The 22,851-nt window shown below is 40.2% G+C and overlaps 1 protein-coding gene across 3 annotated transcripts in view; it reads right to left on the minus strand.

The window, feature by feature from the left end:
* LOC125745027 (FERM and PDZ domain-containing protein 4-like) overlaps positions 1-22,851 on the minus strand; it is a 38,072-nt gene that overhangs the window by 10,661 nt on the left and 4,560 nt on the right. For all 3 annotated transcript variants that reach the window (XM_049017425.1, XM_049017415.1, XM_049017434.1), the window contains exons 2-6: positions 11,218-11,334; positions 5,436-5,596; positions 4,530-4,632; positions 2,380-2,425; positions 345-449 (exon numbers count right to left, since the gene is read on the minus strand). In XM_049017425.1, the coding sequence (XP_048873382.1) occupies positions 345-449; positions 2,380-2,425; positions 4,530-4,632; positions 5,436-5,596; positions 11,218-11,334 (532 nt within the window). The remainder of the gene's footprint in view (positions 1-344; positions 450-2,379; positions 2,426-4,529; positions 4,633-5,435; positions 5,597-11,217; positions 11,335-22,851) is intronic.

Genomic DNA, 22,851 nt, shown 5'->3' on the forward strand with positions numbered 1-22,851 from the left:
AAAGAATGAGATTGAATAAAGGTTGAAATAAATTAACAAACATACTGTATATATAGTAAATATGAGTAAACAAGGGCTATGCGAGTAAGAGTTATATGAACACAGCTAACTAAAGTGTGAAGTATCAGTAGTTAGCAGACAAAGTGTTGTTGGAGAGAGATCCCGCTGTGTCCATAATTTGTCTATTACCCCTGCACATACAGTCATATATTAACAAAGGTGTGTGGATAGCAGGCCGCTGCATTTCTGGGCAATAAGTAACCTAAAATCTATTTGATCTTCATTAAACTTTATTTAAAAGATCCATGCTTGTTGACATAATGCATAGCTAATGGTCTACATACCGAGACCTGACCATTTACAATGACCTCCTCTGCAAAGCGCACTTTAACTGGGTTTGACTTTAACTTTGCCTTTTTTGCAGCACTGATGAACGCCGACTTGGGGCACTGGAAAGAAAAGGGGACAACTGGTTAGCAACCCAAACCAGAAGAGGCCAAATGGATGACAAACTTTGTAAGAGGAAAACGGTCAAGGTATCCTGAAAAGCCCATCTGCATTTAGCAATGCGATATTTAGGGGACTAGACAGCTGACAAATGGGGAACACATGGGTAGGCTTTGAGGAAGTCTGCTTAAGGACCCTTTAGACCAGTAAAAGATTAATCATCACAATTTATTCATTTCTTTGCTACATCCAAGTCGACATAGACATTACTGATTGATTTATTCAGTTTGTTACATAAGCTTCTGTGTAAACCAGGTACATGGTTGCTATGGTCACAAGTAATGGTATGCAGGGACCTTCATTGTATGAATGATTAGTCTTCAAGCAAGAAAGAAACATCCAGTCAACCTCTCAGGAAAATGACACTGTTATACATGTATACATTTCCAGATGATGGCTGGAATATTCTTGCTGGTGTGTATTCTTTCTTGTTAAAGGCAATAACACTCAGTTACTCAGCGTTTCTCTGGGTCACTCAACTCAACTGTAAGTTAGTTAATAAATAAAATTACTAACTGGGAATTTGGCAGGAACAATATATCTATTTAATCCTGCATTTTCTGAGAACAAGCACCAAACACTGACATTGACATAGTTGTCGGGACCTTACACAAAAGTTTGAATGAATACAAAAACAAAAGCCCATCACACAGCGCATTCACACGCACCTACGGGCAATTTGGCAAATCCAGTTAGCCTCAGCATGTTTCATACTGCGGGGCGGGGGGGGGGGGGGGGACTGGAGTACCCGGAGGAAACCCCACAGTGACACAGGGATAATATTAAAACTCCACACAGAGAACCCTGGTGGAGGCTTGAACTCAGGACCCAAAGCTGTGAGGTAACAGTGCCAACCACTGCACAACCGTGCCCCCCACAAATTCCACTAAACTGTATAATAAATGTTAAAACGGACAAATGGTCACATGTACAGTTGTATAGTCTCGAGCATGATAGATGATAGATGGAAGAGGATTGTGCCTTTAACTGCACTCTGATAGCTTCTGCTGGCATTCATCATAGCACATTAGTCAGAAGATGGTGTTTCTTAGTGTTCTATTAACATGATTAGAATCCATGCTCCCATAGGTACTTCTCTCAGCCAATCAGATTGAATCAGCACCGCTGAGCTTGATTAGAACAATTGGTATCCTTATTCTGAAAGAGGACATCATGTTCATTCCAGATCATTAAAAAATGTGTTAATCAGAAGTGAAGCCTTGTCTCAATAATAAAAACTCGGAAGGTTGAATGTGCTCTCCTGTTTCCTCAAGTAGCTGGAAAACAGTCCAAAACGTAAATGGCAGTGTGTTATTTACAGAGGTGGGGAAGCGGGTGAGCACCGTGGTCCTGACTCCTCCACACAGCTCCACATGTGTGCAGTTTGGTCATTCTCCCTGTGCAGCCCTTAGTCTTAAGACATGTGTTTTGGTGAATCTGGGTTTGTAATTGCCATGGGGTATGTAGGATGGGTTCATGCTTCAGGTGCATGTCCCCTCTATCATATTCCTCGCAGCCCATGCTGTGTGTATGTATGGGGGGGGGTCACTGCAAATGTTCCCGATGGGGACAATACAGCAGAGGCCGGGGCAAATCTCTGACTCTCATGATAGTGTCAGTGTGAGCAGCTTTATGAAGTCCTGATGGACGGCGGCTGAATCTTGAGTAGTATTTTTACTTTAACTCAATTTTTTTTTTCTAAAGCCATGCAGAGTTTTTTTTTTCCTTTGGGAGTTTTATTAATCTTCATGTTGACCCTGTTTGGTAGAGGACACCTCCTATCCTCTGCCTGAGCTGCTGGGGGGGGGGGGGAGTTGTGCTGTCCTCATGTGAACAGCCTCAGTAAAAGCCTCGAATGCCCAGGTAACTTACAGGGTAAGGTTGCACAACCGTTAGGACAATGGATTCCTTACAGCTCCTGAAAGAGAGAATAAGGGTTATGAAAAGCATGCATCCAAGCCAGGAGTCAAACAGAATAAGCACGCAGGTCTTGAGATGCATATGTCACTTCTTGGTCATGATGATCCATAAACGAGACTCCTGGGTGAATAAGCAGAGGCGGGCTGGTCCAAACTGTAAGTCAGCCTCACCCACAGGGGCCTTCATAAGCTCTGACAAGCGCCCCACATGGCGGGCAGACGCCGGCTACATAATCTGCCCATCCTGCCGTGCACTCATGCAACCACAGCAACGGCTTACATCAGCGGCGCCATGGAAACTGGCCTCCATTCATCCTTTTTCTTTAGGGTTGAAAATACTATATATCTCAGTGCCTTGTCTGTGTATGGTTACGCCTACACCTGGGGCACACTTTATTTATAAATAGTAGAAGGAACTGTTTATATAAAACAAGAGCGACATCTATCCTGCATCTATGAAAAAATACATAGTACCAGTCAAAAGGCAAGACATTACTGAACACCATTTTTTTGTCAACAATATAATGGAGTGATACAACAGACATGGCCCCCACAATCTCCTAACCTAAACCCTATTGAGCTGTTTTGGGATGAGTTGGATCAAAGAGAAAGAGCAGGGTGGCCAACTTGTGCCCAGAACTTGTGGAAACCACCTTCAGGACGGATGGAGAAGCTTTACAGGTAGCTGAAAGAATAGAAAGAGTCTGAAATGGTGTCATTGAAGCAAAAGGGGGTAATTTTGAAGAGTCTGAAAATTTTGAGATGTTGAACACTTGGCCATTGCAATATTTGATTTATATTACGTCATTGCCTGGAGGCTTTTTACTAAAATAGAAACAAATGTATTAAAAGTGGGTGTGCCCAGATTTTTTACTGGCATTATATAATTTTTTACACACACACACACACACACACATACACACACTAGTGACCAAAATTGAAGGCACTTCCAATATTTATAGATTTCAGAACATAATTCTGGTTACTTCACTTACTCATTTAATTGTCCAACGTATGATCTTTTTAAACATTCTTTGATTTTTATAAACATTACCACCAATATTCATGCTTGATGCCAAATCCTTGGTGGCAGGATTGACACTCCAGCCACCGGAAAAAACCTCACACTGGTCCATTTGGACTAGTGTGGTGCTGAGGTATCACCTGCCACATGGCTGCGCCCAGGTTCTCATCCCTGAGGTGGTTTGTCGTGTGGTGGGTGCAGCGATGCGCTGTAATCAGTGCACGCTCCTTACCTCTCCTCCTCATGCCAGAAACGCTCTACAGTTCCCCAATAGCATGTGGCTTAGTGGGCTAAACCTCTGTGTCTGTGATCAGACAGTTGCTGGTTCAAGCCCAGTCTTAGCATGTCTTTGGGTCCTTGAGAAAGGCCCTTAACCTCCAGCTCCCTGGGTGCTACCACAGGTGGCTGCCCTTTGTGACCAGCTTACTCTCACCTACAGAGAGCAAGTTGGGGGAGGTAAGAGAATTTCCACATGGGGGTCAATAAAATGTCAGTTGTTGTGGGTATGTATGTCAAATCAGGTTGATACACTGGGATTGGAGTTTAGAAATAAAAGTATGATGTGTTACTTTACTGAATTTCAGTGGACACCAATATCTCTACATTTATTAAAGGACAAAAAGACTTATATTTTCACTAAATGGGGCATCTGCAATGACGATTGACCCTGAAACTCATGAATCACCTTCTTATGCAAGGAAAAAACTTATATCATTAACCATAGTCGCTGACTGATTTTCATGCAGTTATTGAAAAAAATGTAATTTGTTCATGCAGAATTGTACCAGCTAGTTGATTTCTGCTAGAAAAATATGAGAATATTAATGTTAATATTGCTAACTTGCTGATAAAAGATTAATCATTTTTACCCTGTCACTGCTGTACAGACTGCTGTGTTGGATATAATTGTCATGTTATATAACAGAGCCAATGACTGTTCTCCATTCTGCTGCAAGCTTTGGGCCTGCCTGTGATCAGACAGGTGGGCAGCAGCCTCACTGTTGCAGCCTCACTGTTGCAGCCTCACTGTTGCAGCCACTCTCGGACCCACTTTCTCTTGTGCAGGTTAGCCACCCTACCTGACGAGGTCGATGACTCGTTCCCTGGGTGCGCTGCTGACTGCCTCATCGTTGATCATGATGATCTGGTCGCCAGGTACAAGTCTGCCCTCTGAGGGACCCCCTGAAAGACAAGCAGAGGGCCAGGGCATGATGTGCCCCTAAATGTGAGGACCTTTCCTCTTTGGGTTGCTGCTTCCTCTCATTTCTGCATTCTATGCACACCTGCACCTGCATTTACACTGCATTTGCACATCTGCATCCGCAATTGCACTTAATCTGCTGTGTTTTCAGCATTTAACACAGTGAACTGGCCCTTGGCTTTTTCAGAGGGCAGAAGGAAAAATGGAGACATGTTTGTATCGGTAACTGCATGCATTTAGAATGGTGTAATTATTATCTGGAAGTCTGTTTGTTCATGATAATGTAATCCTCTGAGTCTATATCGGATTTTTAGGCACCGGATTGTCGAGTACGTGGGCGATACAAAACCTAGTTATTTCCAGTTATTCTTCCCTTTTACCGTGCAGGCAGAATTGTGCAAATGATACCCTCAGGTAACCATAAGCTACTGCACAGAGTAAAGATGTTATAATGCCATTCTTTTCCTACAGAATCATGGTTTCATGGTTCCTTTGCAAGAGGCAGACCTCATAGACTTTACAATGAGGAAAGTATTACTATACAAGGCCTTTCATGTTATCATATTTCAGACGAGTAATAGAAGTATTATCGAAACAAATGTAGTGAGTTGCCCTATGTCCTCACAATTTGCCATTCTGTATGGGTTGAGTTAGCATAGGTTACACATGGTTCAAGTACATTGGTACCTAAAAACTGACTAACAGTTATTATTATTAACCCTTTATAAGGTATGCTGATGATATGGAAACCCTAGTTTAGCCTTCAGACAGAGAGGGTAGTTACCTGGGGTAACAGAACGGACCACCACTGGTTTCTCGCTGCCTGCCACGAAGCCAAAGCCCAGTACAGGGTCTCGTCTCATCTCCACCTTGCGGGGTGCTGGTGGTACAAAAGGTCCACCCTCCAGACGGACCTCCTCCAGCGAGCCGCTCTGGGACCCGTAGCTTTAGAAGATAGGAAATAGGAAAACGGGGTGGGGGAGGGGGGGTGTCTCAGTTTACTTATATACACTAATAAACAATAAAAATCAGGCACTCAGCCTATACCTTGTTTCGCATAGCTGTGTTGCCTGAGCATGAGATTGCTGAGACACTACACTATTGTGAACAAATGTTTGTCTTTGGAATGTATCTCCTACATATTTTTGTTCAAGATTTATGATATGCTGTATAAAAATGGGCAAAGCCACAGAGTCAAATATAAAGGATGCTGGACTGTCCTCAATTCATGATTCACGCAGGATTTTATGACGCTTAGCCCGAGCAATGAGTCCTAATCTGTAGTGACAAATCGTCTCTGAAAATGAAAGATATCAGGCGATGGTTACGAAGGAGACTTGCGATGGCTATCAAGCCTGCCTGACAATGTCGGCTTTACACAGCTCTGCTTCCAGGCACTGAGCACTCTGTAAAAGTAAAAAAAAAAAATAAAACAAACCTCATAGAAATTTACTCATTCAAAATGTATCCTGTTACTATCAAATATAAAATACTATGATATTCATACTATAACAACTGACACTACTGAATTTAAGCCCCAACTAGTGGATGACCAACATAAATGACCAGGGGAGAGGATTTGTCCACTTCCCTATAGGCCCAAGTGCCTTGTTTACGGAGCTAATCAATCTCTGCCAGGAAATTCAGGCTGTGACCTTCTTGTTGTGATTCACTCATAGGAGCTGTGTTATATCCTCCCTACTAAATACCTACAGCATCTCTGGCCAGCCAGTAGGTATCAAGCTGAGGTATTAAGTGGCCAAGAAGCACCTGCGTGTCGGATGTCACACCAACTGCGGGCAGGAAGCTGCCTCTCTATAGCCTGAAAAACAAGTCTGTGCTGTAGTGACGAGTCTCATGATGATTGCTTGCTGTGTCTCCAATAGGGTGGCATCGCCATAGTGACACTGAAAGGGCAACATATACACAGTTCCTACTACTGTAGCAAAATAATATAACTTTAAATATGTGTTTCATGTTGGGGAAACGCCTGGGGAAAGCTGATCATCATATAATAAATCACCACAAATGATGAACACCTGACCGAAAACAACTCATTAAACAAAAATGCTCCGTGACTGACTGACAAAATCATACGGCCTAATTGTAAATGTCAAGTGTTTATCACAGCTTTAAAATCAGTCAATACAGCTCATTGCTGGCAAAAAATTGGAACGAATGCTTCCATTGATCATTTATCTTTTATTCGATGTACCTAAAGTCAGATTCCTTTATGGACTGCAGGAATTTTTTCATTTAAAATAAAAGTACTGAATAAACTGAGTTTTCAAGGTCACTGTCATCCAGATAAACCCGAGTTGCTTGAAAGCAGATGGTTAAAAAAGAAGAAGCATCTAACTATGGTCATGACCTTCCTTTGTACGTGTTTCTACATCCCTACAAGCCGTGTGTCTCCTCGGTGAAGCCCGCACTCCTGCCTAATTAGCGCTGTAGATTTTTAGGGCAGAGTGTAGCTCCACCTCATGCTGAAAAGGTACAATTAATCTTTCGAGCTACAGCATTGAGCCTGAGCTTCTGCATTTCTCTTCAGCAGTAGATGGTGCAGGGAAAAAAAAAATCAAATTAATCTTAATAACGCAATTATCCAAGACTCTTGGGGTAAGGATTTAAATCAATAATAGTCAAAATGAAAACTAACCTGCCAGTTGGCTTTTCAGTGAGTGATCCCTAACTCTCTATAGGTATGATTTATAAATCGGTGGTGGTTAACCAAAGCAAATAACTCTAATAACATCTCTAAACCATCGGCAGACTGCATCCCGCTTTGCTTTTGCTTCAGACTCAACAGGACCCCACCAGTCTCTGCTGTAAGAAAGGCATACGGCCATCTGCATCTAGGAAATGCACCATCCACAACTCAACACTGATTGGAGGTCTCCATGGTTCCAGCTGTCCCCTCCTACCCTGACATGAAGACGGCCCCCATTGGCCAGATCTTTCTGGCTGTTTTCTGCTAGTTGCTGGGCTGTGTACATACAATCTTGTCAACTACACTGTTGCGAATACACTGTGCATCAAGTCTGTTCGTTTCCCAAATTTGGCAGAGCATCGGGTATCGGGAGGGAAGATCTCTCCCGAATTTAAATCTCCTGCAGATGAGCTTTGATGAACTACCTTTGTAGGATTCCCAAGATCAGTTAATAAAGCTCATTGCTTATTCTCCAGGGGTAGAATTAGGGTGACAATATTAATATGAAACCACCATTTAACAACATTTATATTTTGTTTATTTTAATTAACTCACAGAGTTGTATTGGCACTAAATAATTAGATTTAAAATAGTATTGTTGGCCATACTGCTTATGCATCTGAAGGAGTTCCCTTTCAAAACGCAAAATTTGGGGGAGGAGAGTATTTAAATGAATCACACAATGTGATTTAATGTGATTTAATAAGGTTTGCAGTAGGCTTACTGCAAATAGCGCCATTATTTGATGCCGAAAAAATGCATATCTTATTTTGTTCTGCCCTTGGTAGATGGGATCGGTCATTATTTAAATGAACTGATTGCATCTGTGTTCATAAATTTGTGCATTTTTAGTAGATTACCCACAGAACTGGCCACTCCCATTGCTGCCTTTTTTATTGCATCGTCAAGCTAATTTGCTCTGCTTAGTAAATCTGGCCTTATCTTTATTAGTTACAAAATTTCACAGTGAAAATAACGTCCATTAATATCTGGGATTGGATTCTCAACATATTCTCATGTCCGCTTCCTTACCTTTCTTTTGCTTAAAGATAAACAGATATAGTCTATATGCTTGGAAAGTATGAATTATGAATTTGTATTAATGGTTTCCTTTGTCAGATTACTGAAGTGTCTCCAGTTCTCTGGAGGACTATGTATGCATGTATACACATTAATATATGAATGTACATGTAAGGCTCTGTAAGGTTACTTTAGTATTAATATGTACTTAATACTAGTGCTAAATTACACAGATGAAACAACTAATAACCAAAGGACTGAATGACTGTGTAGACAATGCCCTCCATCAATGTAACAACATCTCCTCACTCTGAATATATACCTTCGCCACGTGTGCTATTGCCTTGAGTAAGATAGGTTATTCATCTTGTTACTCAGCTAAGTTGGTCCTTCATAAAGCTTTAAAAAGTGAGATTAAAAATCATCAGGTCTTAGCATTCCTTCAGTTTATTTTTGAGAGAATAATGTAGGGTGGACATCAAAGAGCTGAGGTAAGATGGACTAACTCATAAGATCAGAGGCTGGTGTCCCAACACAGATAAAAGATTAGATGACCGTCATCTGACTCGGGTGTCAGCAGACTAAAACAATATTGCTGTATAGAAAGGGCATCCTCCCGGTCAAAAGTATGGAGGGTTTTATTAATCCACCAGGCTTTGTAATTTTCCTAAATGATTCTCTCATGCAAAGTAACTATCAGTTTAACCAATTCATACAGCTCTGTGCGTTTTTTGTGAAAAGTTCAAGCAAAGTGTTTATAATAATAATAATTATTATTATTATTATTTGAGGTTATAACAGTGGGACACCTTTCAGGGCTGTCAAACTTAGGATCTTTTGTTGATGTCCTCTCTCGCCAGCTCCCCTCTGTCATGATTCGCGCTGACCTGCTTCTCCATGATATACTGAAGACTCTTATTCACTCGTTTCTCTAGTGGGCCATTTCGTTCACCCTTTCTGATAAAAGCAACCAGATATATTATCAGGCTCCATTGCTCAAGCATAGATTTTCTTAGATTTTCTCTGTCTCTAAAAAAAGTAGATTCATCAACATTGTAAGGGTTGGACCTGTCGAGGCTTCAAAAGACATAAAATATGGGCTTGCCAGAAAAAATAAACAACTTTTCAATGTTCACTGTTATGTCCCCCCTAAAAAAACTCTTTATATGCACCCAAAAATATAGCTGCTATGAACCAAGCTCACAAGAAAACACATGTGGTTGATCACTAGACTGCCAGATGATTCCAAAGTCTGAGCTGCTACCTTGGGTGTCGGGGGAGGTCTATGTGCAGTGGGAGGTCTACCTGCAGTGGTGAGTTTATGACAAGGGACCTGGTCTTGAGGTATGAATGCTGCAGCACATCTCCACCCCACATGTTTTATACTGCGTAACACTGAAAGATTTATCGATTTCACATCAAAATCTCAATTTTAAACAACGCGATTAGCCAATCGCAAGGGCTGTGATTTAGGATATGCATTATACACTACATCGCACACAGGGTTTAAAACTCTTGTGAGAATAGTTTTACAAATTCCTGCAGTCCTCCTTGTCTTACAGTCATTTTCACCAATGAGAAGTGGCCCAAGATAATTGTGCATATGCTCAGAAAACCAAACATGTGAAACCCAAGGCAAGCATTATATTCGTGGTGCAAAAAGTATTGATCCTACTGAATATGGTGCTTAATATGGCATCTTATTAATAATAATAATAATAATAATAATAATAAATCATTTTCTTGGCTAACACTTCTTTGATAAAGATATATGTGAATGCAGGGGCAGAGTAACCATGGATGGGGGGGCATGCACCCCTCAAAATTTAATCTTGATTCATTCATACCCTCCAATAGAAAGACATAATTATTTTAGCCACCCTGTCATTGAGCATTTTTTATTGTATATATTTTGTTAAGTCACCGGAAAGGTGTTTAACTCGGTTTAACGATAAAATGGTGGCAGTTTGGGTTGGGAGGCCCCAGAGTATGTTGCAAAGTGAAATCTGTTTAAAATTGTTTATATATATATATGACCCATCAATACGAAATGAGTCTTATGGGTGCAGTTCTAGCAGTGTGACTTAAGACTCATTTCGTGGCAACGGGTCACATATATGTATTTCTCTATGTGTATACATTGCTTCTTTTTTTCTCTTTGTCTGAGAAAACAACTAAAAGGGACTGCAGCTGTGTGTGTGTGTGTGTGTGTGTGTGTATGTATAATCTGATTTCACAGCAAAGTACTGAATTAAACTAAACATTATGGCGGCATAAAGTTCCTCTGTATTCATGACATAAGACCTTTGAACAAAAACTTTCAACGTTAAATGCGGGAGCTGTGGTGTGATTTTATGTACAGTGTCTATTTGGGCTCACCGTTAGGCGAAAATGGCAGAAAATGTGCCAAGCTGCCTTAGAACCTCAGAATTCACATATACATGCAGAGTGGCCATTTTCCTGCCGTGCCGCATAGCAGCATGAGGCAAGCGGCACCTTGATCAAAGAACGGCGCCTTCGCTGCGTCCCAGCGTCTCCCTAAAAGCATGTGCACTTTCGGTCTAGATCTGAGGCTGGCACTGTGCTGGAAGTTTTATGAGACTGAGAGATGGGCAGCGGGTGAGGAATGATGCAGGGTGTCTCCTCCAGCCCAGCACGGGGCGTGCTGCTGCTTAACTGGGGATGGCACTTCGCTCGGCATGTGAAGGATAGGAATCAGTATTCTGCCCGCACAGATGGAGCATGCAGAGTCTCAAGCCACTACGTGTCCTGAATGACTGAGCGTTTCTCCGACACTGGGAACGCTGCCCTCCCCTCCATACCCCCACGCACTCACTTAATGAAGCAGTCTCTCCCCTCTCTACTGGAGGTCATGTCCCATCCGTAGGGGGGTGCTGAAGAGGTGGTCCAGGTCCCGGAAGGGGGTGGCCAGCCCGTGGATTTGGATCTGTGGCTGGAAAGAAAGGTTAGAGAATAAAGGTGAGCAGAGGCACCCGCAGCTACTTACAGCTAATTAAGGTTTATCTATCTGACAGAGACTCCATGAAATTTTAGCTTCAAATTATATCTGCAGCTCTTTGGGGTGATGCTTGACTCTAAGGTTAATGCCGTGATCAAAACGTCATCGCTCCCGATCCTGTGGTCCATGATATTACCACTGAGGCTGCTGAGAACGGGCCTTAACCCCAATTGCTCCAGGAACTGGCTGTCCCTGCTGTCCCAATTGCATGTCACTCCGGAATAATGCATATTAAGGGATGTTGCACGCAAACCCTATGCGTTTTCAGTCAGTCCTCCATGTGATGGCTGTATTTTAGATAGTTAACCTGGGAAAGTCTCCCACACAAGCATAAAACACATGCATAAAATCATGCAGAACAAGTAATCATTACTCATTGATACAAATGAGAGTTTCACTTAAACCACGTCACAGGAAAGGTGACACAGAACTGCAGTTTGGAAGGATGTGTATCACTTATTTTGTTTAAATGCCAACTCACATAAAGTCTGTGGTGGCTGCTCATTTCTGAAGAATTCACATGTTTCAGCATCAAAGTGGTTTTTGAAAATGTGCAGAGCTTCAGCCCGTATTCTTAAAGCTGGCTGGGAGAGGTCTCACTAAACTCAATATCAAGTGCACCAACAGAAAACCACTAGGGCCACAGGAAACTCCAGGCTGAAAGGGAGTGACACAGAAGGTTTTCTGTCTTCTACATCAAAACATAATATTAAGCTATAGAGAACTTATCCTAAGACACAAAAACACCATGGTACAGAATTATATCAACATGTGAGGATTGCACAATATGTGAGTGTAATCTAAGGCTGGGTGATATGATGATATTATCAGTAATCAATGATATCACAAGAGTGTAGATATGAACGTTAATATCTGACTAGCCAGCGATTATTGTCTTTGTAGTAGTAGGGTTAGGCTACACACAACGCAAAGATATCTGAAAGATTTATGATTTGATTTTCAGTTTAGTTTCTGATGGATTAAAAAAAACATAGCTATTATAGCGTAGCATTTGACTAGCTTTGCCTGTCATGGTAATGGTGTTTTCAAATATTCTTGTAAGGAAAGTTTGATGTTGTCACGTCATTTCCTTTCTTTTATGTGAGTGAGTGGTCTTCACAAGCTATAGCCAAAACTTGAGATAAAAAAGAAGGAATCATTCAGAATTTTTAGATGAACTCGGTTAAGCTATTAATTAGTTTTAAAAGCTTGTCCATTGTAGTGTGCAGACTGTCCTGTACTGAAATAAAATGCCGTGTCCTGTATTGATCCACAAAAATACGCAATTTGTGCTGTATTTTCATACACGGCCTCCTCCTCCACAGCTCAGCAAATTTAATTATGGAGGAACCACAATAGATTTATCACCGGGGAACCGACATTGCAGCCCATCAGATTAGTGTGTTCTGTTCGCACTTAAAATATAGAAACACCTAAAATAACGTAGAGATGTGGCTATTGATCTAAAGGGACTATCTTCCGTCCGTACTTCTGTGGGCGTTGGAGGGGTGGGGGGGGTGGGGTGTTGGTGAATTTGGACGATACGATATTATTGTTTATCTTGATTGATCTCGTAATTTTAAATATATATATATATATATATATATATATATATATATATATATAGTGGACAGATATCACATGACTGCAATGTGGCCAGCACTATGCATCTAACATTAAAACATGAGAAGTGAGACTCAGGTGGGTGTTAGTGCTGCTCTGTGCTCTGCTCACACATGCCTACAAAAAACAGGTTATTGACAGACACTGTAGGTATTTATGTGGCACGTAGCCTAGCGGTTCTGGAAGACATGTAAATCAATCAAACTGAGTACGCTGGAAGTGGTAGCTACGTGAAACATACTTCACTGCAATGTTATATGCGGATGTTCTTTATTGGACAAGAGTCACAGCATGTGTTTGAAGCCAGCTCATATCACTCGATCCATTTGGTATGTCACTACATAGCAATATGGGGAAATGGTGCTGGTCCAAGCCCTGGGCAACACTGTACTGTTTAGATTTAATGAAGGCTAGTTTGCTGAAGAAGGTACTTTTGTAGGGCTTTTACGCATCTTAAGAAAAACACCTTTGTTGCACTTTAAACTGCGCAAACAAAATCGGTCACTATAATTTTATATAACATAATTATATTATGTCACTTAAAAATATATATTGCCAAGGAGCACATAATGTAAGAAAGCTATGCAAAGTTACTGACATGTTTTGAAAGCTCAGTGAATGGTAAACAAAGTTTGTATTTATTTGCCAAGATTTAAATCATGTTTCTCTCCAATACTCCCATAATTTCTTCCTATTGTATCTCTTGTCGTTGAAAACATTCTGTGGGAAGATATAATTAAAAAACTGCTGTAAAGAGTTTAAATCACTCAAAGTACACCATTAAACACACTGGATACAATCATTTCATTATTCTCCTTGGCTGATAGCTGGAGTTGAACTAGTTTGGAAAATGGAAAACTAACAGACGCTAATTTCTCTTTTCAGTTAATTTTGAGAAAGCTCTTTAAGCCATTTCAACATGACCCATGAAATAAGCCACTACTAATTACAAAACGTATTCACAATTTACAAAGTTTACACTGGGTTAGAATGATGTAAAATGTAAACTTATTTTTAAAATTATCATTATCATCTTTGTGTGACCTTCAGCTTTGGCTCTACCAGAATATTCTTAATGCAGGACAAAATGTTAATTATGCATAATTGTGATCATCTTAAACCCTGTTCATTTAATATAACATGAACACAGGTTCCATGTGTATTATTCATGTGCCATTTGAAGAGTCCATCACATTTGCCATGATGCACTTTACAGTTATATTATTAAAAATATTCTTAAGACCTAGATTATTAAATCAATGACATTTGACAATATTTGTCAAACTGATCCAGCAATATTCTAATCGGCTCTCCATTCTTCTTGAAATGTGTTTTATCAGTGTAACTTTTTAATCAAATTAAACCATGGCTTAAAATGTGTTTATTGACTTGTATTACAGTATTAGGTTCCATAATGTCTTTCTCACACAGATGTTTTAAAACTTCTCGGGCTTTACTTGGATGGATGGACAATGGACAACATTTGATTGTATAGGTTTGTATATTTGCCATATTGTCTGTCTGCAGGAAGTCATTAAGTTTTTACAATCCATAATATTCATATTTCCTTATTTTTGGCTACTGTTGGCTTTCCTGTTTAACACTGCATTACAAGTATGGATTTTTCCACTTCTGCCATTCTGCAGGGGGGGGGGATAATAAAATAAATCCCCCAAATACCACGATTCCTCCACCACTGCAGAGTCTCTGAAGTAATGAACAATTAAAAGACAGCAGACAGAAAACAATAGATCAGGAATGTGGAATGAACAATGCTTTTATATGCAAGATTGCAGACACACTTTGACAAAAGAGCATCCATAATTCAGGGTGATGTTTTCTGACTCCTTCGCATAAGTCTGCAGTGGCAGTTTGAGAGCTGCTTCCTGCCATCAGATGAAACACGATGCCCCTCTTAGACATGTTGAGGTCTCCCTGCAGTAACTCCTGGTTCAAGTTTCCTGCCTAGCAACAACACTTAAAACAAAATCACTTGACAAAGACCTCTTTCCCTGTTCATTATGAATACAATACCATTTGCCTTGTAAGTACATGTCACCTAACATTCTCCCAAGAATGAGTTGCCCAGACCTGGCAAAGTGCCTCATTCTAGGCGGGATGGGAATGGTAGCATTATAATAATTGATGTATTGCACGGTGTCAGACCAGTAACCTTTTCTACTGGCTTCTGTGCAATGCATGATCAGAACTATCTTACCAGGATGTCTGAATCCACAACTCACATGTTTATTGGCGTGCTGTCGCATGCGTGTTCATGAGAAGTGAAAGCCAGAAACAGCTATGCGACTCATTTCAAGGTCAAAGAAACCCTAAACTGCTCCAGAATCTAATGTTTACAAGTGAATTTGATCCAAATGGCTTGATTTCAAACTAGTAATGATTGTTAGTGGGACCATTAATGGAATATCAAGATTGGGAGCCCTGGGAGACATAGAGAATCAGGCAAGTTTGGAGAAAGACAAATGCATGAGTCCTACATGATCTCACAATGAGTACTTTAGCTCATTAACCCCTTATTGGCTCTTTACCTAAATCTTGTAATTTAATTATTGTCAAAACTCTGTACCATTCTATTTTTCCATCAGAATTTGTAGGAAATGCCTTACAGATTCAGTCCTCTATTTAATCTGTTAATCCCTAGAATTACAGAGGAACCCAATCAGCAGAGTTTGTTGAGTAAGAGGATTTGAAAGTGAAATGTATAAAAATACAGTTTGAAACAGATTTTGTGTTGTTAGGTAGAATATCTTAAACTGCACACATCTGTTCTGCTCAAGATGACTCCTTGAGATTGTACATTTAAGATTAAGATACTTTGTGGGAACCTTTCAAGGAAACTGGTTGTAATCAAGAAATGGTTTAAACTAATGGTCAGTTATAAATATATGAAAAATACACTGAAGTATATAATATAAATTTATGCATTTCTTGTTTTTAAACAACATGCTTAAAGGAAATTACATTTATTAATCCTGATTAATGTCCAGGTGTATAACTAGGTTTTTCTGTGAAATAATGAGAGCCGTAGCGATGTGCAGAATTATCTATTCCCTAATAACAAACACGTAACCAATAATTACACAATTGTAACAGATATGTTACTGTTTCCATGTCAAATTAGCAAAAATAAACCACTAATTTTGACATCTGCTTTATTATTAACCATCTATTGGATAGATCCATACTCACATTTCTGGATGAGTTGCCTTCAAAGCCCCATTGACAATAAGTATACAAGTGCTCAATATCCATTTTTGCTCCTCGCTAAGTCTGCAGCTGAGTATGGTTTTGGGGCTTTAATGTCTTTTTCTTTAATTCAGATTTTAGGGCATAGTGCTCACATGAGGGTGTGCTATCCTGGTGTAATACTAAAGTGGGTCTGATCCTCTCTCAGGAAACCGAACCACGTTGGCCAGTATCAATAAATGATGAGCACACTGTTGTTTAGAAGGCTAAATAAGGGATCTCTGGATAGGGCTTCATCTTCCATGGTTTCAGTACAAGCTGCTCAGGGGTGTAAGAATTTTAAAGACATTTTAATGCTCTTTCTTTTTGTTAAGAGTACAACTATTAGTGGTGCTGATGTAACTACTATCTTACATATAAAATCTAAACTGTCCGTATGACCTCTCAGTACGAAAACATCAATCTGGGTGTCAAATTAAGACTCAGTGTGAAATTAACAAACTGAGTATTAAATGAACACTCTTAGTGTGAAATTACCAATCAAAGTATTAAATTAGCACTCACAGTGTTAAATTAGCCACTGATTTTCCTGCGTACGTCATCACGGCATGACAGCACGCTATTCATAAGATGTTTTACTCAAAAGATTTAGCTGCTTCATTTCTTTATAAAGTTAATAGAAAAATACAAAACAACACAGGACTGCATTTCTTCTTTTGGAATTTAAATGTGCTACTTTTTGATTCAATCCAGTTTGTTAATCAATTAATTAACAGTTTAGATGATTCTCCCCTGCTGGAAGTCAATTTAGGGTTATCAGAAAACCCACAAGGTAATGCTCAATTTAGTGAGTAAATTCACTCAGATGCTGTGCTGGCTCGTCTCGCGTCTATCCCAATGCAAATGACCGTGTCATAGACACATTTCAAACAATCATTATAGGGGTTATACACAGCTTACAATACGCCAACCAAAATGCAACGTTAGCAACAGGATGACCTTTATTCCACCAAGAAACTTGAAAACCAGAAATATAGGGAAACAATAACGTCTGACACAATATACAACCAGACACAGTACCGCAATTCCATCAGTTGTTTGCTTCCATATTAGAGTTGTTGTGGCAGCAATAAAATCCATCAGCAAGGAGTTTGTGCTCTATAAAAATTTAGCAGACACAGAACTATGAGCTTCATTATTCAGTCTTTTTTATTACACCCAATAACAGTGCAATATAATAAATGTAAGCAATTTTGCATACTCACTGTTGCATTAATAGTGCTGTTGGTCATCAGTGGATATTCCTGACTGACAACAACCAGTATGATGAGAAACCAAGGCCTGAAAAACAGCAATACAGAAGAACCCAGCTCTTCATTCTTGTACGCCCCTAAGCAAAAGCTTTATGTGTGTGTGCTGCCTGTGATCGATAATCGAGGCCATTCTAACTGCACACTTTCAGCTCACATTCCAGCCATGGCCAGTGATATTTAAGACGTCTGGGATCTACCTGCAGATGCAACAGTAAGAGCCAATTAACCCCACTCTGTGCCAAGAGCCATTAATATGCTTATTACTTCTCATGACACACCTAATATAACTTTACAAACTCAAGTATAATGTAATCAGTGGGCTTAAATGATCAGGCAGATGTGATTACTGGCATCCTGTCTGGGTTCCCCTGCCTTTGTGCCTTGACCCTGTACTGGATAATAAATTAGAAGATGGATTGATGGATAGATGAAAGTATTACATTTCGTGTCATAATATATAATCATAACTGTATCTCCATGCCAGCTTAAAATATAAACACAAACAAATTGAGGAATAGTGAATCATACCCCAATTTATACCACTGTCGTGCTTGGGTGTCTAGTTCTTGTGCTTCGCATCCCTGTGGAGGTTGACTAAGGCAGGTCCCAACTGGGATTCTAACTGACAGCATCAAGGCCCAGATGGCAGACATTTTGATTTTAGTTTTTGTGCAGTGTCTGTGTGGCCCTGATCCCTCTAAAAATATCTGCCAAAAGTATCGGTGATAATAATATCCTATAGTATGAGGATATAGGATTGGAAGGATGGCAGGAGAGGGGAAGAGGATTTAAAAAAATGTCTGGAGGACTCTTCTATTCCAGTTATATAAAGAAACAAGATAAGGCATAATGATCCTGTGCGTTTTCAAAATGATTCAGATATGTTTATCTTTAAAGATATACAGCAATAACACATTGATATTTCATGTCTGTTTAGTTACAGGATGTGTTCTTTTGAAGTGGACAGATAAAATGGTCTGGTTTTTCTATCTGGAAAAAATGAGATCAGTCCATCGTGTCACTGAAAACTCCCCGCACAGCGATGTATCAAAGGAAGCCCAGCAGAGCACCACGCTGGCTGCTGGTCTTACAAAACAGGGTTAACAAAAGATAAATATGAAATGTAAGCAGACAAGATGTCTCGGGTTACTCTGTGTGACTTATCAAGGTCTTAAGTGTTATTATTTGACCTTCTGCCATCTTTCATGCCTCTCAGGCCTTAAGTGAGCCACTTACTAAACCAGATACCAAAGGCACGTTTGTCTGTGGCATACAGACTGTTGACAGTCCTCATACGCATGGGAGACACGGGATCTGTGTCACTCAGCCGAGCCTTGATATAACAGGAAGTGACACGTTATGTCTGGATTTGTAAACATGAAGAGCTATAAAGGCCCATCTGATGGGGGAGCCCCCTCACCAACTCCCTACTCCACCATCCCCTCTAAAAATTCTGCCCCACAAAAGGGATGGAGGCTCTTCACATCCTTCTGGAAATGTAATCTGGGCAGCTAACAAGCTCACATCCCAGAGGAGAACCAGCTCTAGGAGCACTCACTTACGGATGGAAATCAATTCTGACGTTCAAACAGTGACACCTACGGTCAGGCAGAGGTCGCCTGAGAGCTCGCCTCCTGCTGGAAGGGACACGAAAAGACGGCGCTGTCTTAATTCCAGGCCGCTACCTGATACTGCAGCTTCTCTCTGCATTATCTTGAGCCTTCACCTGCCATGACTATGACTAATTGACATTTCACTAAAATGGAAGTTACTTTGTGAAGCGAGTTTGCCAAATATTTAAATGATAATTTTTGGAATATTGAACGCTATGGGATGGATATTATTGGACATTTCCTGTTTTAAGTGAAATACCACCCTCGATCAGGAGGTTGATTTTCACTGTAATCTCCTTTATTATAAACAGAATGACACCCTTACTGTGATACAGTCACTAAATATTCATTCATCACTGTGTATCAGTTGTCCTTAGAGTGCAGTTGTCTCACCTGACCCATGCTGCCTGGGATAGGCTACACTTTGACTGTGACCCTGTATCGGGTAAGTAATTATGGAAGATGGCTGAATGCACATTACTTATGAAGTCCTGAAACAAACATGGCCCATTACAAGCCTTCTAACCCATCTGACCCCGGCTGCTCACAGCATCTGCAGTGATACCTGGAATGCGGCTCTTATTCCAGCACAGTGCATCACCGAATCTGCTACACATCCTCCCTTTGCCAGTTTGCCCTTAATCCAATCACATGCATGCAGGAACAGGGCCTGCAGGAACTCATTCCAGGGGTTATCTTCAGTCAGCTACATAGAGATACATAAAATGCTGCACTGACGGTTTTTTAAGGTCAAACGTGACATTTTCGTATCACTCATGTCTTGGCTCAGCAGCTTGAGAAGTACAGACCTTTAAAAGTTATATTTACAGTCATGTTAATCACAAAATAACAATGCTTGACAACAATTTCTTTATATGGCAACACAATGAATTTAGTGCTACAAATAGCTCATAGTTTTATCATTATTTTATGTACTTTTAGAATGAAAGGTGCATGCTATCAAAAATAGCATGTCTCCTAGTTCCAGTAAAATATATATTTCAACAAAAAACTGAGAGCATGGATGTCATACCAGCATAGGCATTCCTCCAATGATAGGATGTCTATGAAGTCATGTGACCCTCACAAGGCAGCATGTTTGGGAGATTAGATGGCCTTGGTAACATCAAATCCTATACACAGTGTTTGAAACAAAGACTCGAAATTCAAGATACCACAACAGAATGTAAACTCCATTCAGTTTCTTCTCATCTGTATAAAATATATGAATTGATACTTTGGAGAAATGATTACACAAGAACACCAGAATCATGAATTACAAATCTAGATGGAGTTTGAAGCCTGAATTTCCCTGACAAGCACTTAGCTGTTTTAAAGGGACGTGTTGTTGCTGGGGTAGGGACTATTTTGCACAGTAGACTTACAGCAAGGGACGTGCCCCCCTCCCCCACTCCGCCCCAGTGGAATGCAGTCATCATCTCCTTTAGTGGATGAGACCAGCACTAAACATACTCTGCTGAGATACTGGCCCTCAGGCACGACTCTCATAGAGGAATGCTCTCATCAGAAAACAGCGAAGCTCTCAGGCTTGAGAAGACAAAGCATCTGCTCTCCTGAAGCACATCTTCTCCAGCTTGAAGCCCGAGTCCCCAGAAAGCCTGGTTTGCAATGTTAAAGAAATGGCGCTACTTGCTAGCAAAATGGCAAAAAAAAGCACCTATCTTATTTTATACCCTAATGAATAATTAGGCTAATTATTTTCCTTTCCAGTTTAATAACCATAGAAATGCTGAAGGAATTTCAGCCAGAGACTTACAAAAAGAAATTTGGGAAACGTGGTTAAAACGTGTCTTTTTTTTAATTAGATATTTTTGTTTTGAGGTGTATGTTACTATATGATCTTTTTTTTGGTGTGATTTCCATGTTTCTTATCTGTCATATGATATTAGACTGCAGTCTGCTTTTACAAGGGTTTTTTTTATCCTACAAGCACACTAATAGCCTTTTTTCCAAGATGCTGCAAAGCGCCTGTGTTGTGACCTCACTCCCATATACAGCTCTGGCGGGAGTGAAGGCTACTGCAACTGTCCATTAAGTCTGTCCCAGCACCAGGGGTCAGGAGCCCAATTGTGACCCTTAAATGTTCTCTTTTTCCATCATAGTTAAGGTTGTCCACTGAGCATCTTAAATGATGTGCTGTGTTCATGTTCTACCATCACTCTGCATTTTAAGGGATGGTGAGGAATTAAATGTGTAATTCTGTACTTCTTCATGATATCTTCTGCTTGACCAACTTATTTTGATATTCACCTATTAAAAACTAGATATTAGGGTGTTCAGCCTATACCTACTCACAAAGCCTGCTTCTAAATGATAACTTGTGGTATTCATCAATCAGGGCACGAAACAATTACTTGTCAGTGAATTTCAATAAAGCATCTTTTGTTGAAATTGTTTTAAAGGAGACCAGCAGTACTTCAGAAGCAGATCTGCAAGTTCATTCATTCATTCATTCATTCATTCATTCATCTATCCATCAATCCATTTTTGAACTGCTTATTTTGGTCATTGTCATGGGTGGGGGTAGAACATATCACATATTAATGTTTAACTGCCTGTCTTTGGACTGTCAGGAAACCATGTGCCGTGGAAAGAACATGCAAAATAAAACCAATTGTTGGACAGGGATGTGGGTAAGTAACTGGAATTTTATAAGTCTGCTCCTTGACCAGCATGCTTTGTTGTGCCACAGCCCTCCATCAGAAAATCAGAATGTGCTTTCAAAACACACATGAGATTATTTGGAAGCCTGAAATTCATGTAAAGGAATATTGAGCTCAGTAACCTTCACAGATAACATACAGAGATAGAAACATGAACTTCTACAGTACGTATAGTTTTGAGCAAGGAGGCTCCACAGAACTTATATAGTTGTGAATAAAAAGTCTGTCAGTCTATAATATTATATAAATGGATCATTAAATGTTGCTGTAAGTCTGGGCATCTGGGTTTGCAAAATACAAACCAATCACCTTAAAAAAAACTGTCTAACATGATCATACATGTCCCTTTAAGTTCCAATAATAGGAATTATTCCATTAAATGACCTGGTTGGAAGTAAGACTTCTGGAGATTCTATATTAAACTGACCGTTATGGCCAGAGAGTGCATCTCTCAGTGTTTAAATGAGCTGCAACAGAGGGGTAATTAATGCTCATTACATGAAAACGCTTACTACTACAGAAAAAGAAACAGATGCAGATTAGGATGAACGCCTTCTAAACAACCTTAGATAGCACGCAGCTATTCCTTGGGCTGTATACATATATGATTAGAAACCATTGCTTTTCATAGTGCTTTAGGCTAATACTTAATTGAGCAAGAATACAATGGAAAAGTTTCATTACACAGTGTGAACTGTCTGTCTGTGATAACACCATCCAAGGCTGTGCTGTGGGAGTTGCTGGTGCCTCACACCACCAGGGATGGCAGTTCAAATCTTGTGTCTGCTCCGTCTATGTGGAATTTGCATGTTCATGTTCTCCTTGTGTTTTTCTGCTGCTTCAGGTTCCTCCCACAATGCAAAGACATGCAGTTAGGCTACCTGACATCACTAAATTGTCCATTATGTTTGTAAGTGTGCCCTCTGATGGAGTAGCATTTAATACAGGATGCCTGTTGCTACCTAGGACACCACAACCCACTGTATGGATAGTGGTTAGAAGATGGATGGG

The sequence above is a fragment of the Brienomyrus brachyistius genome, chromosome 1, assembly GCF_023856365.1.
Source record: "Brienomyrus brachyistius isolate T26 chromosome 1, BBRACH_0.4, whole genome shotgun sequence".
Taxonomy (NCBI): Eukaryota; Metazoa; Chordata; class Actinopteri; order Osteoglossiformes; family Mormyridae; genus Brienomyrus; species Brienomyrus brachyistius.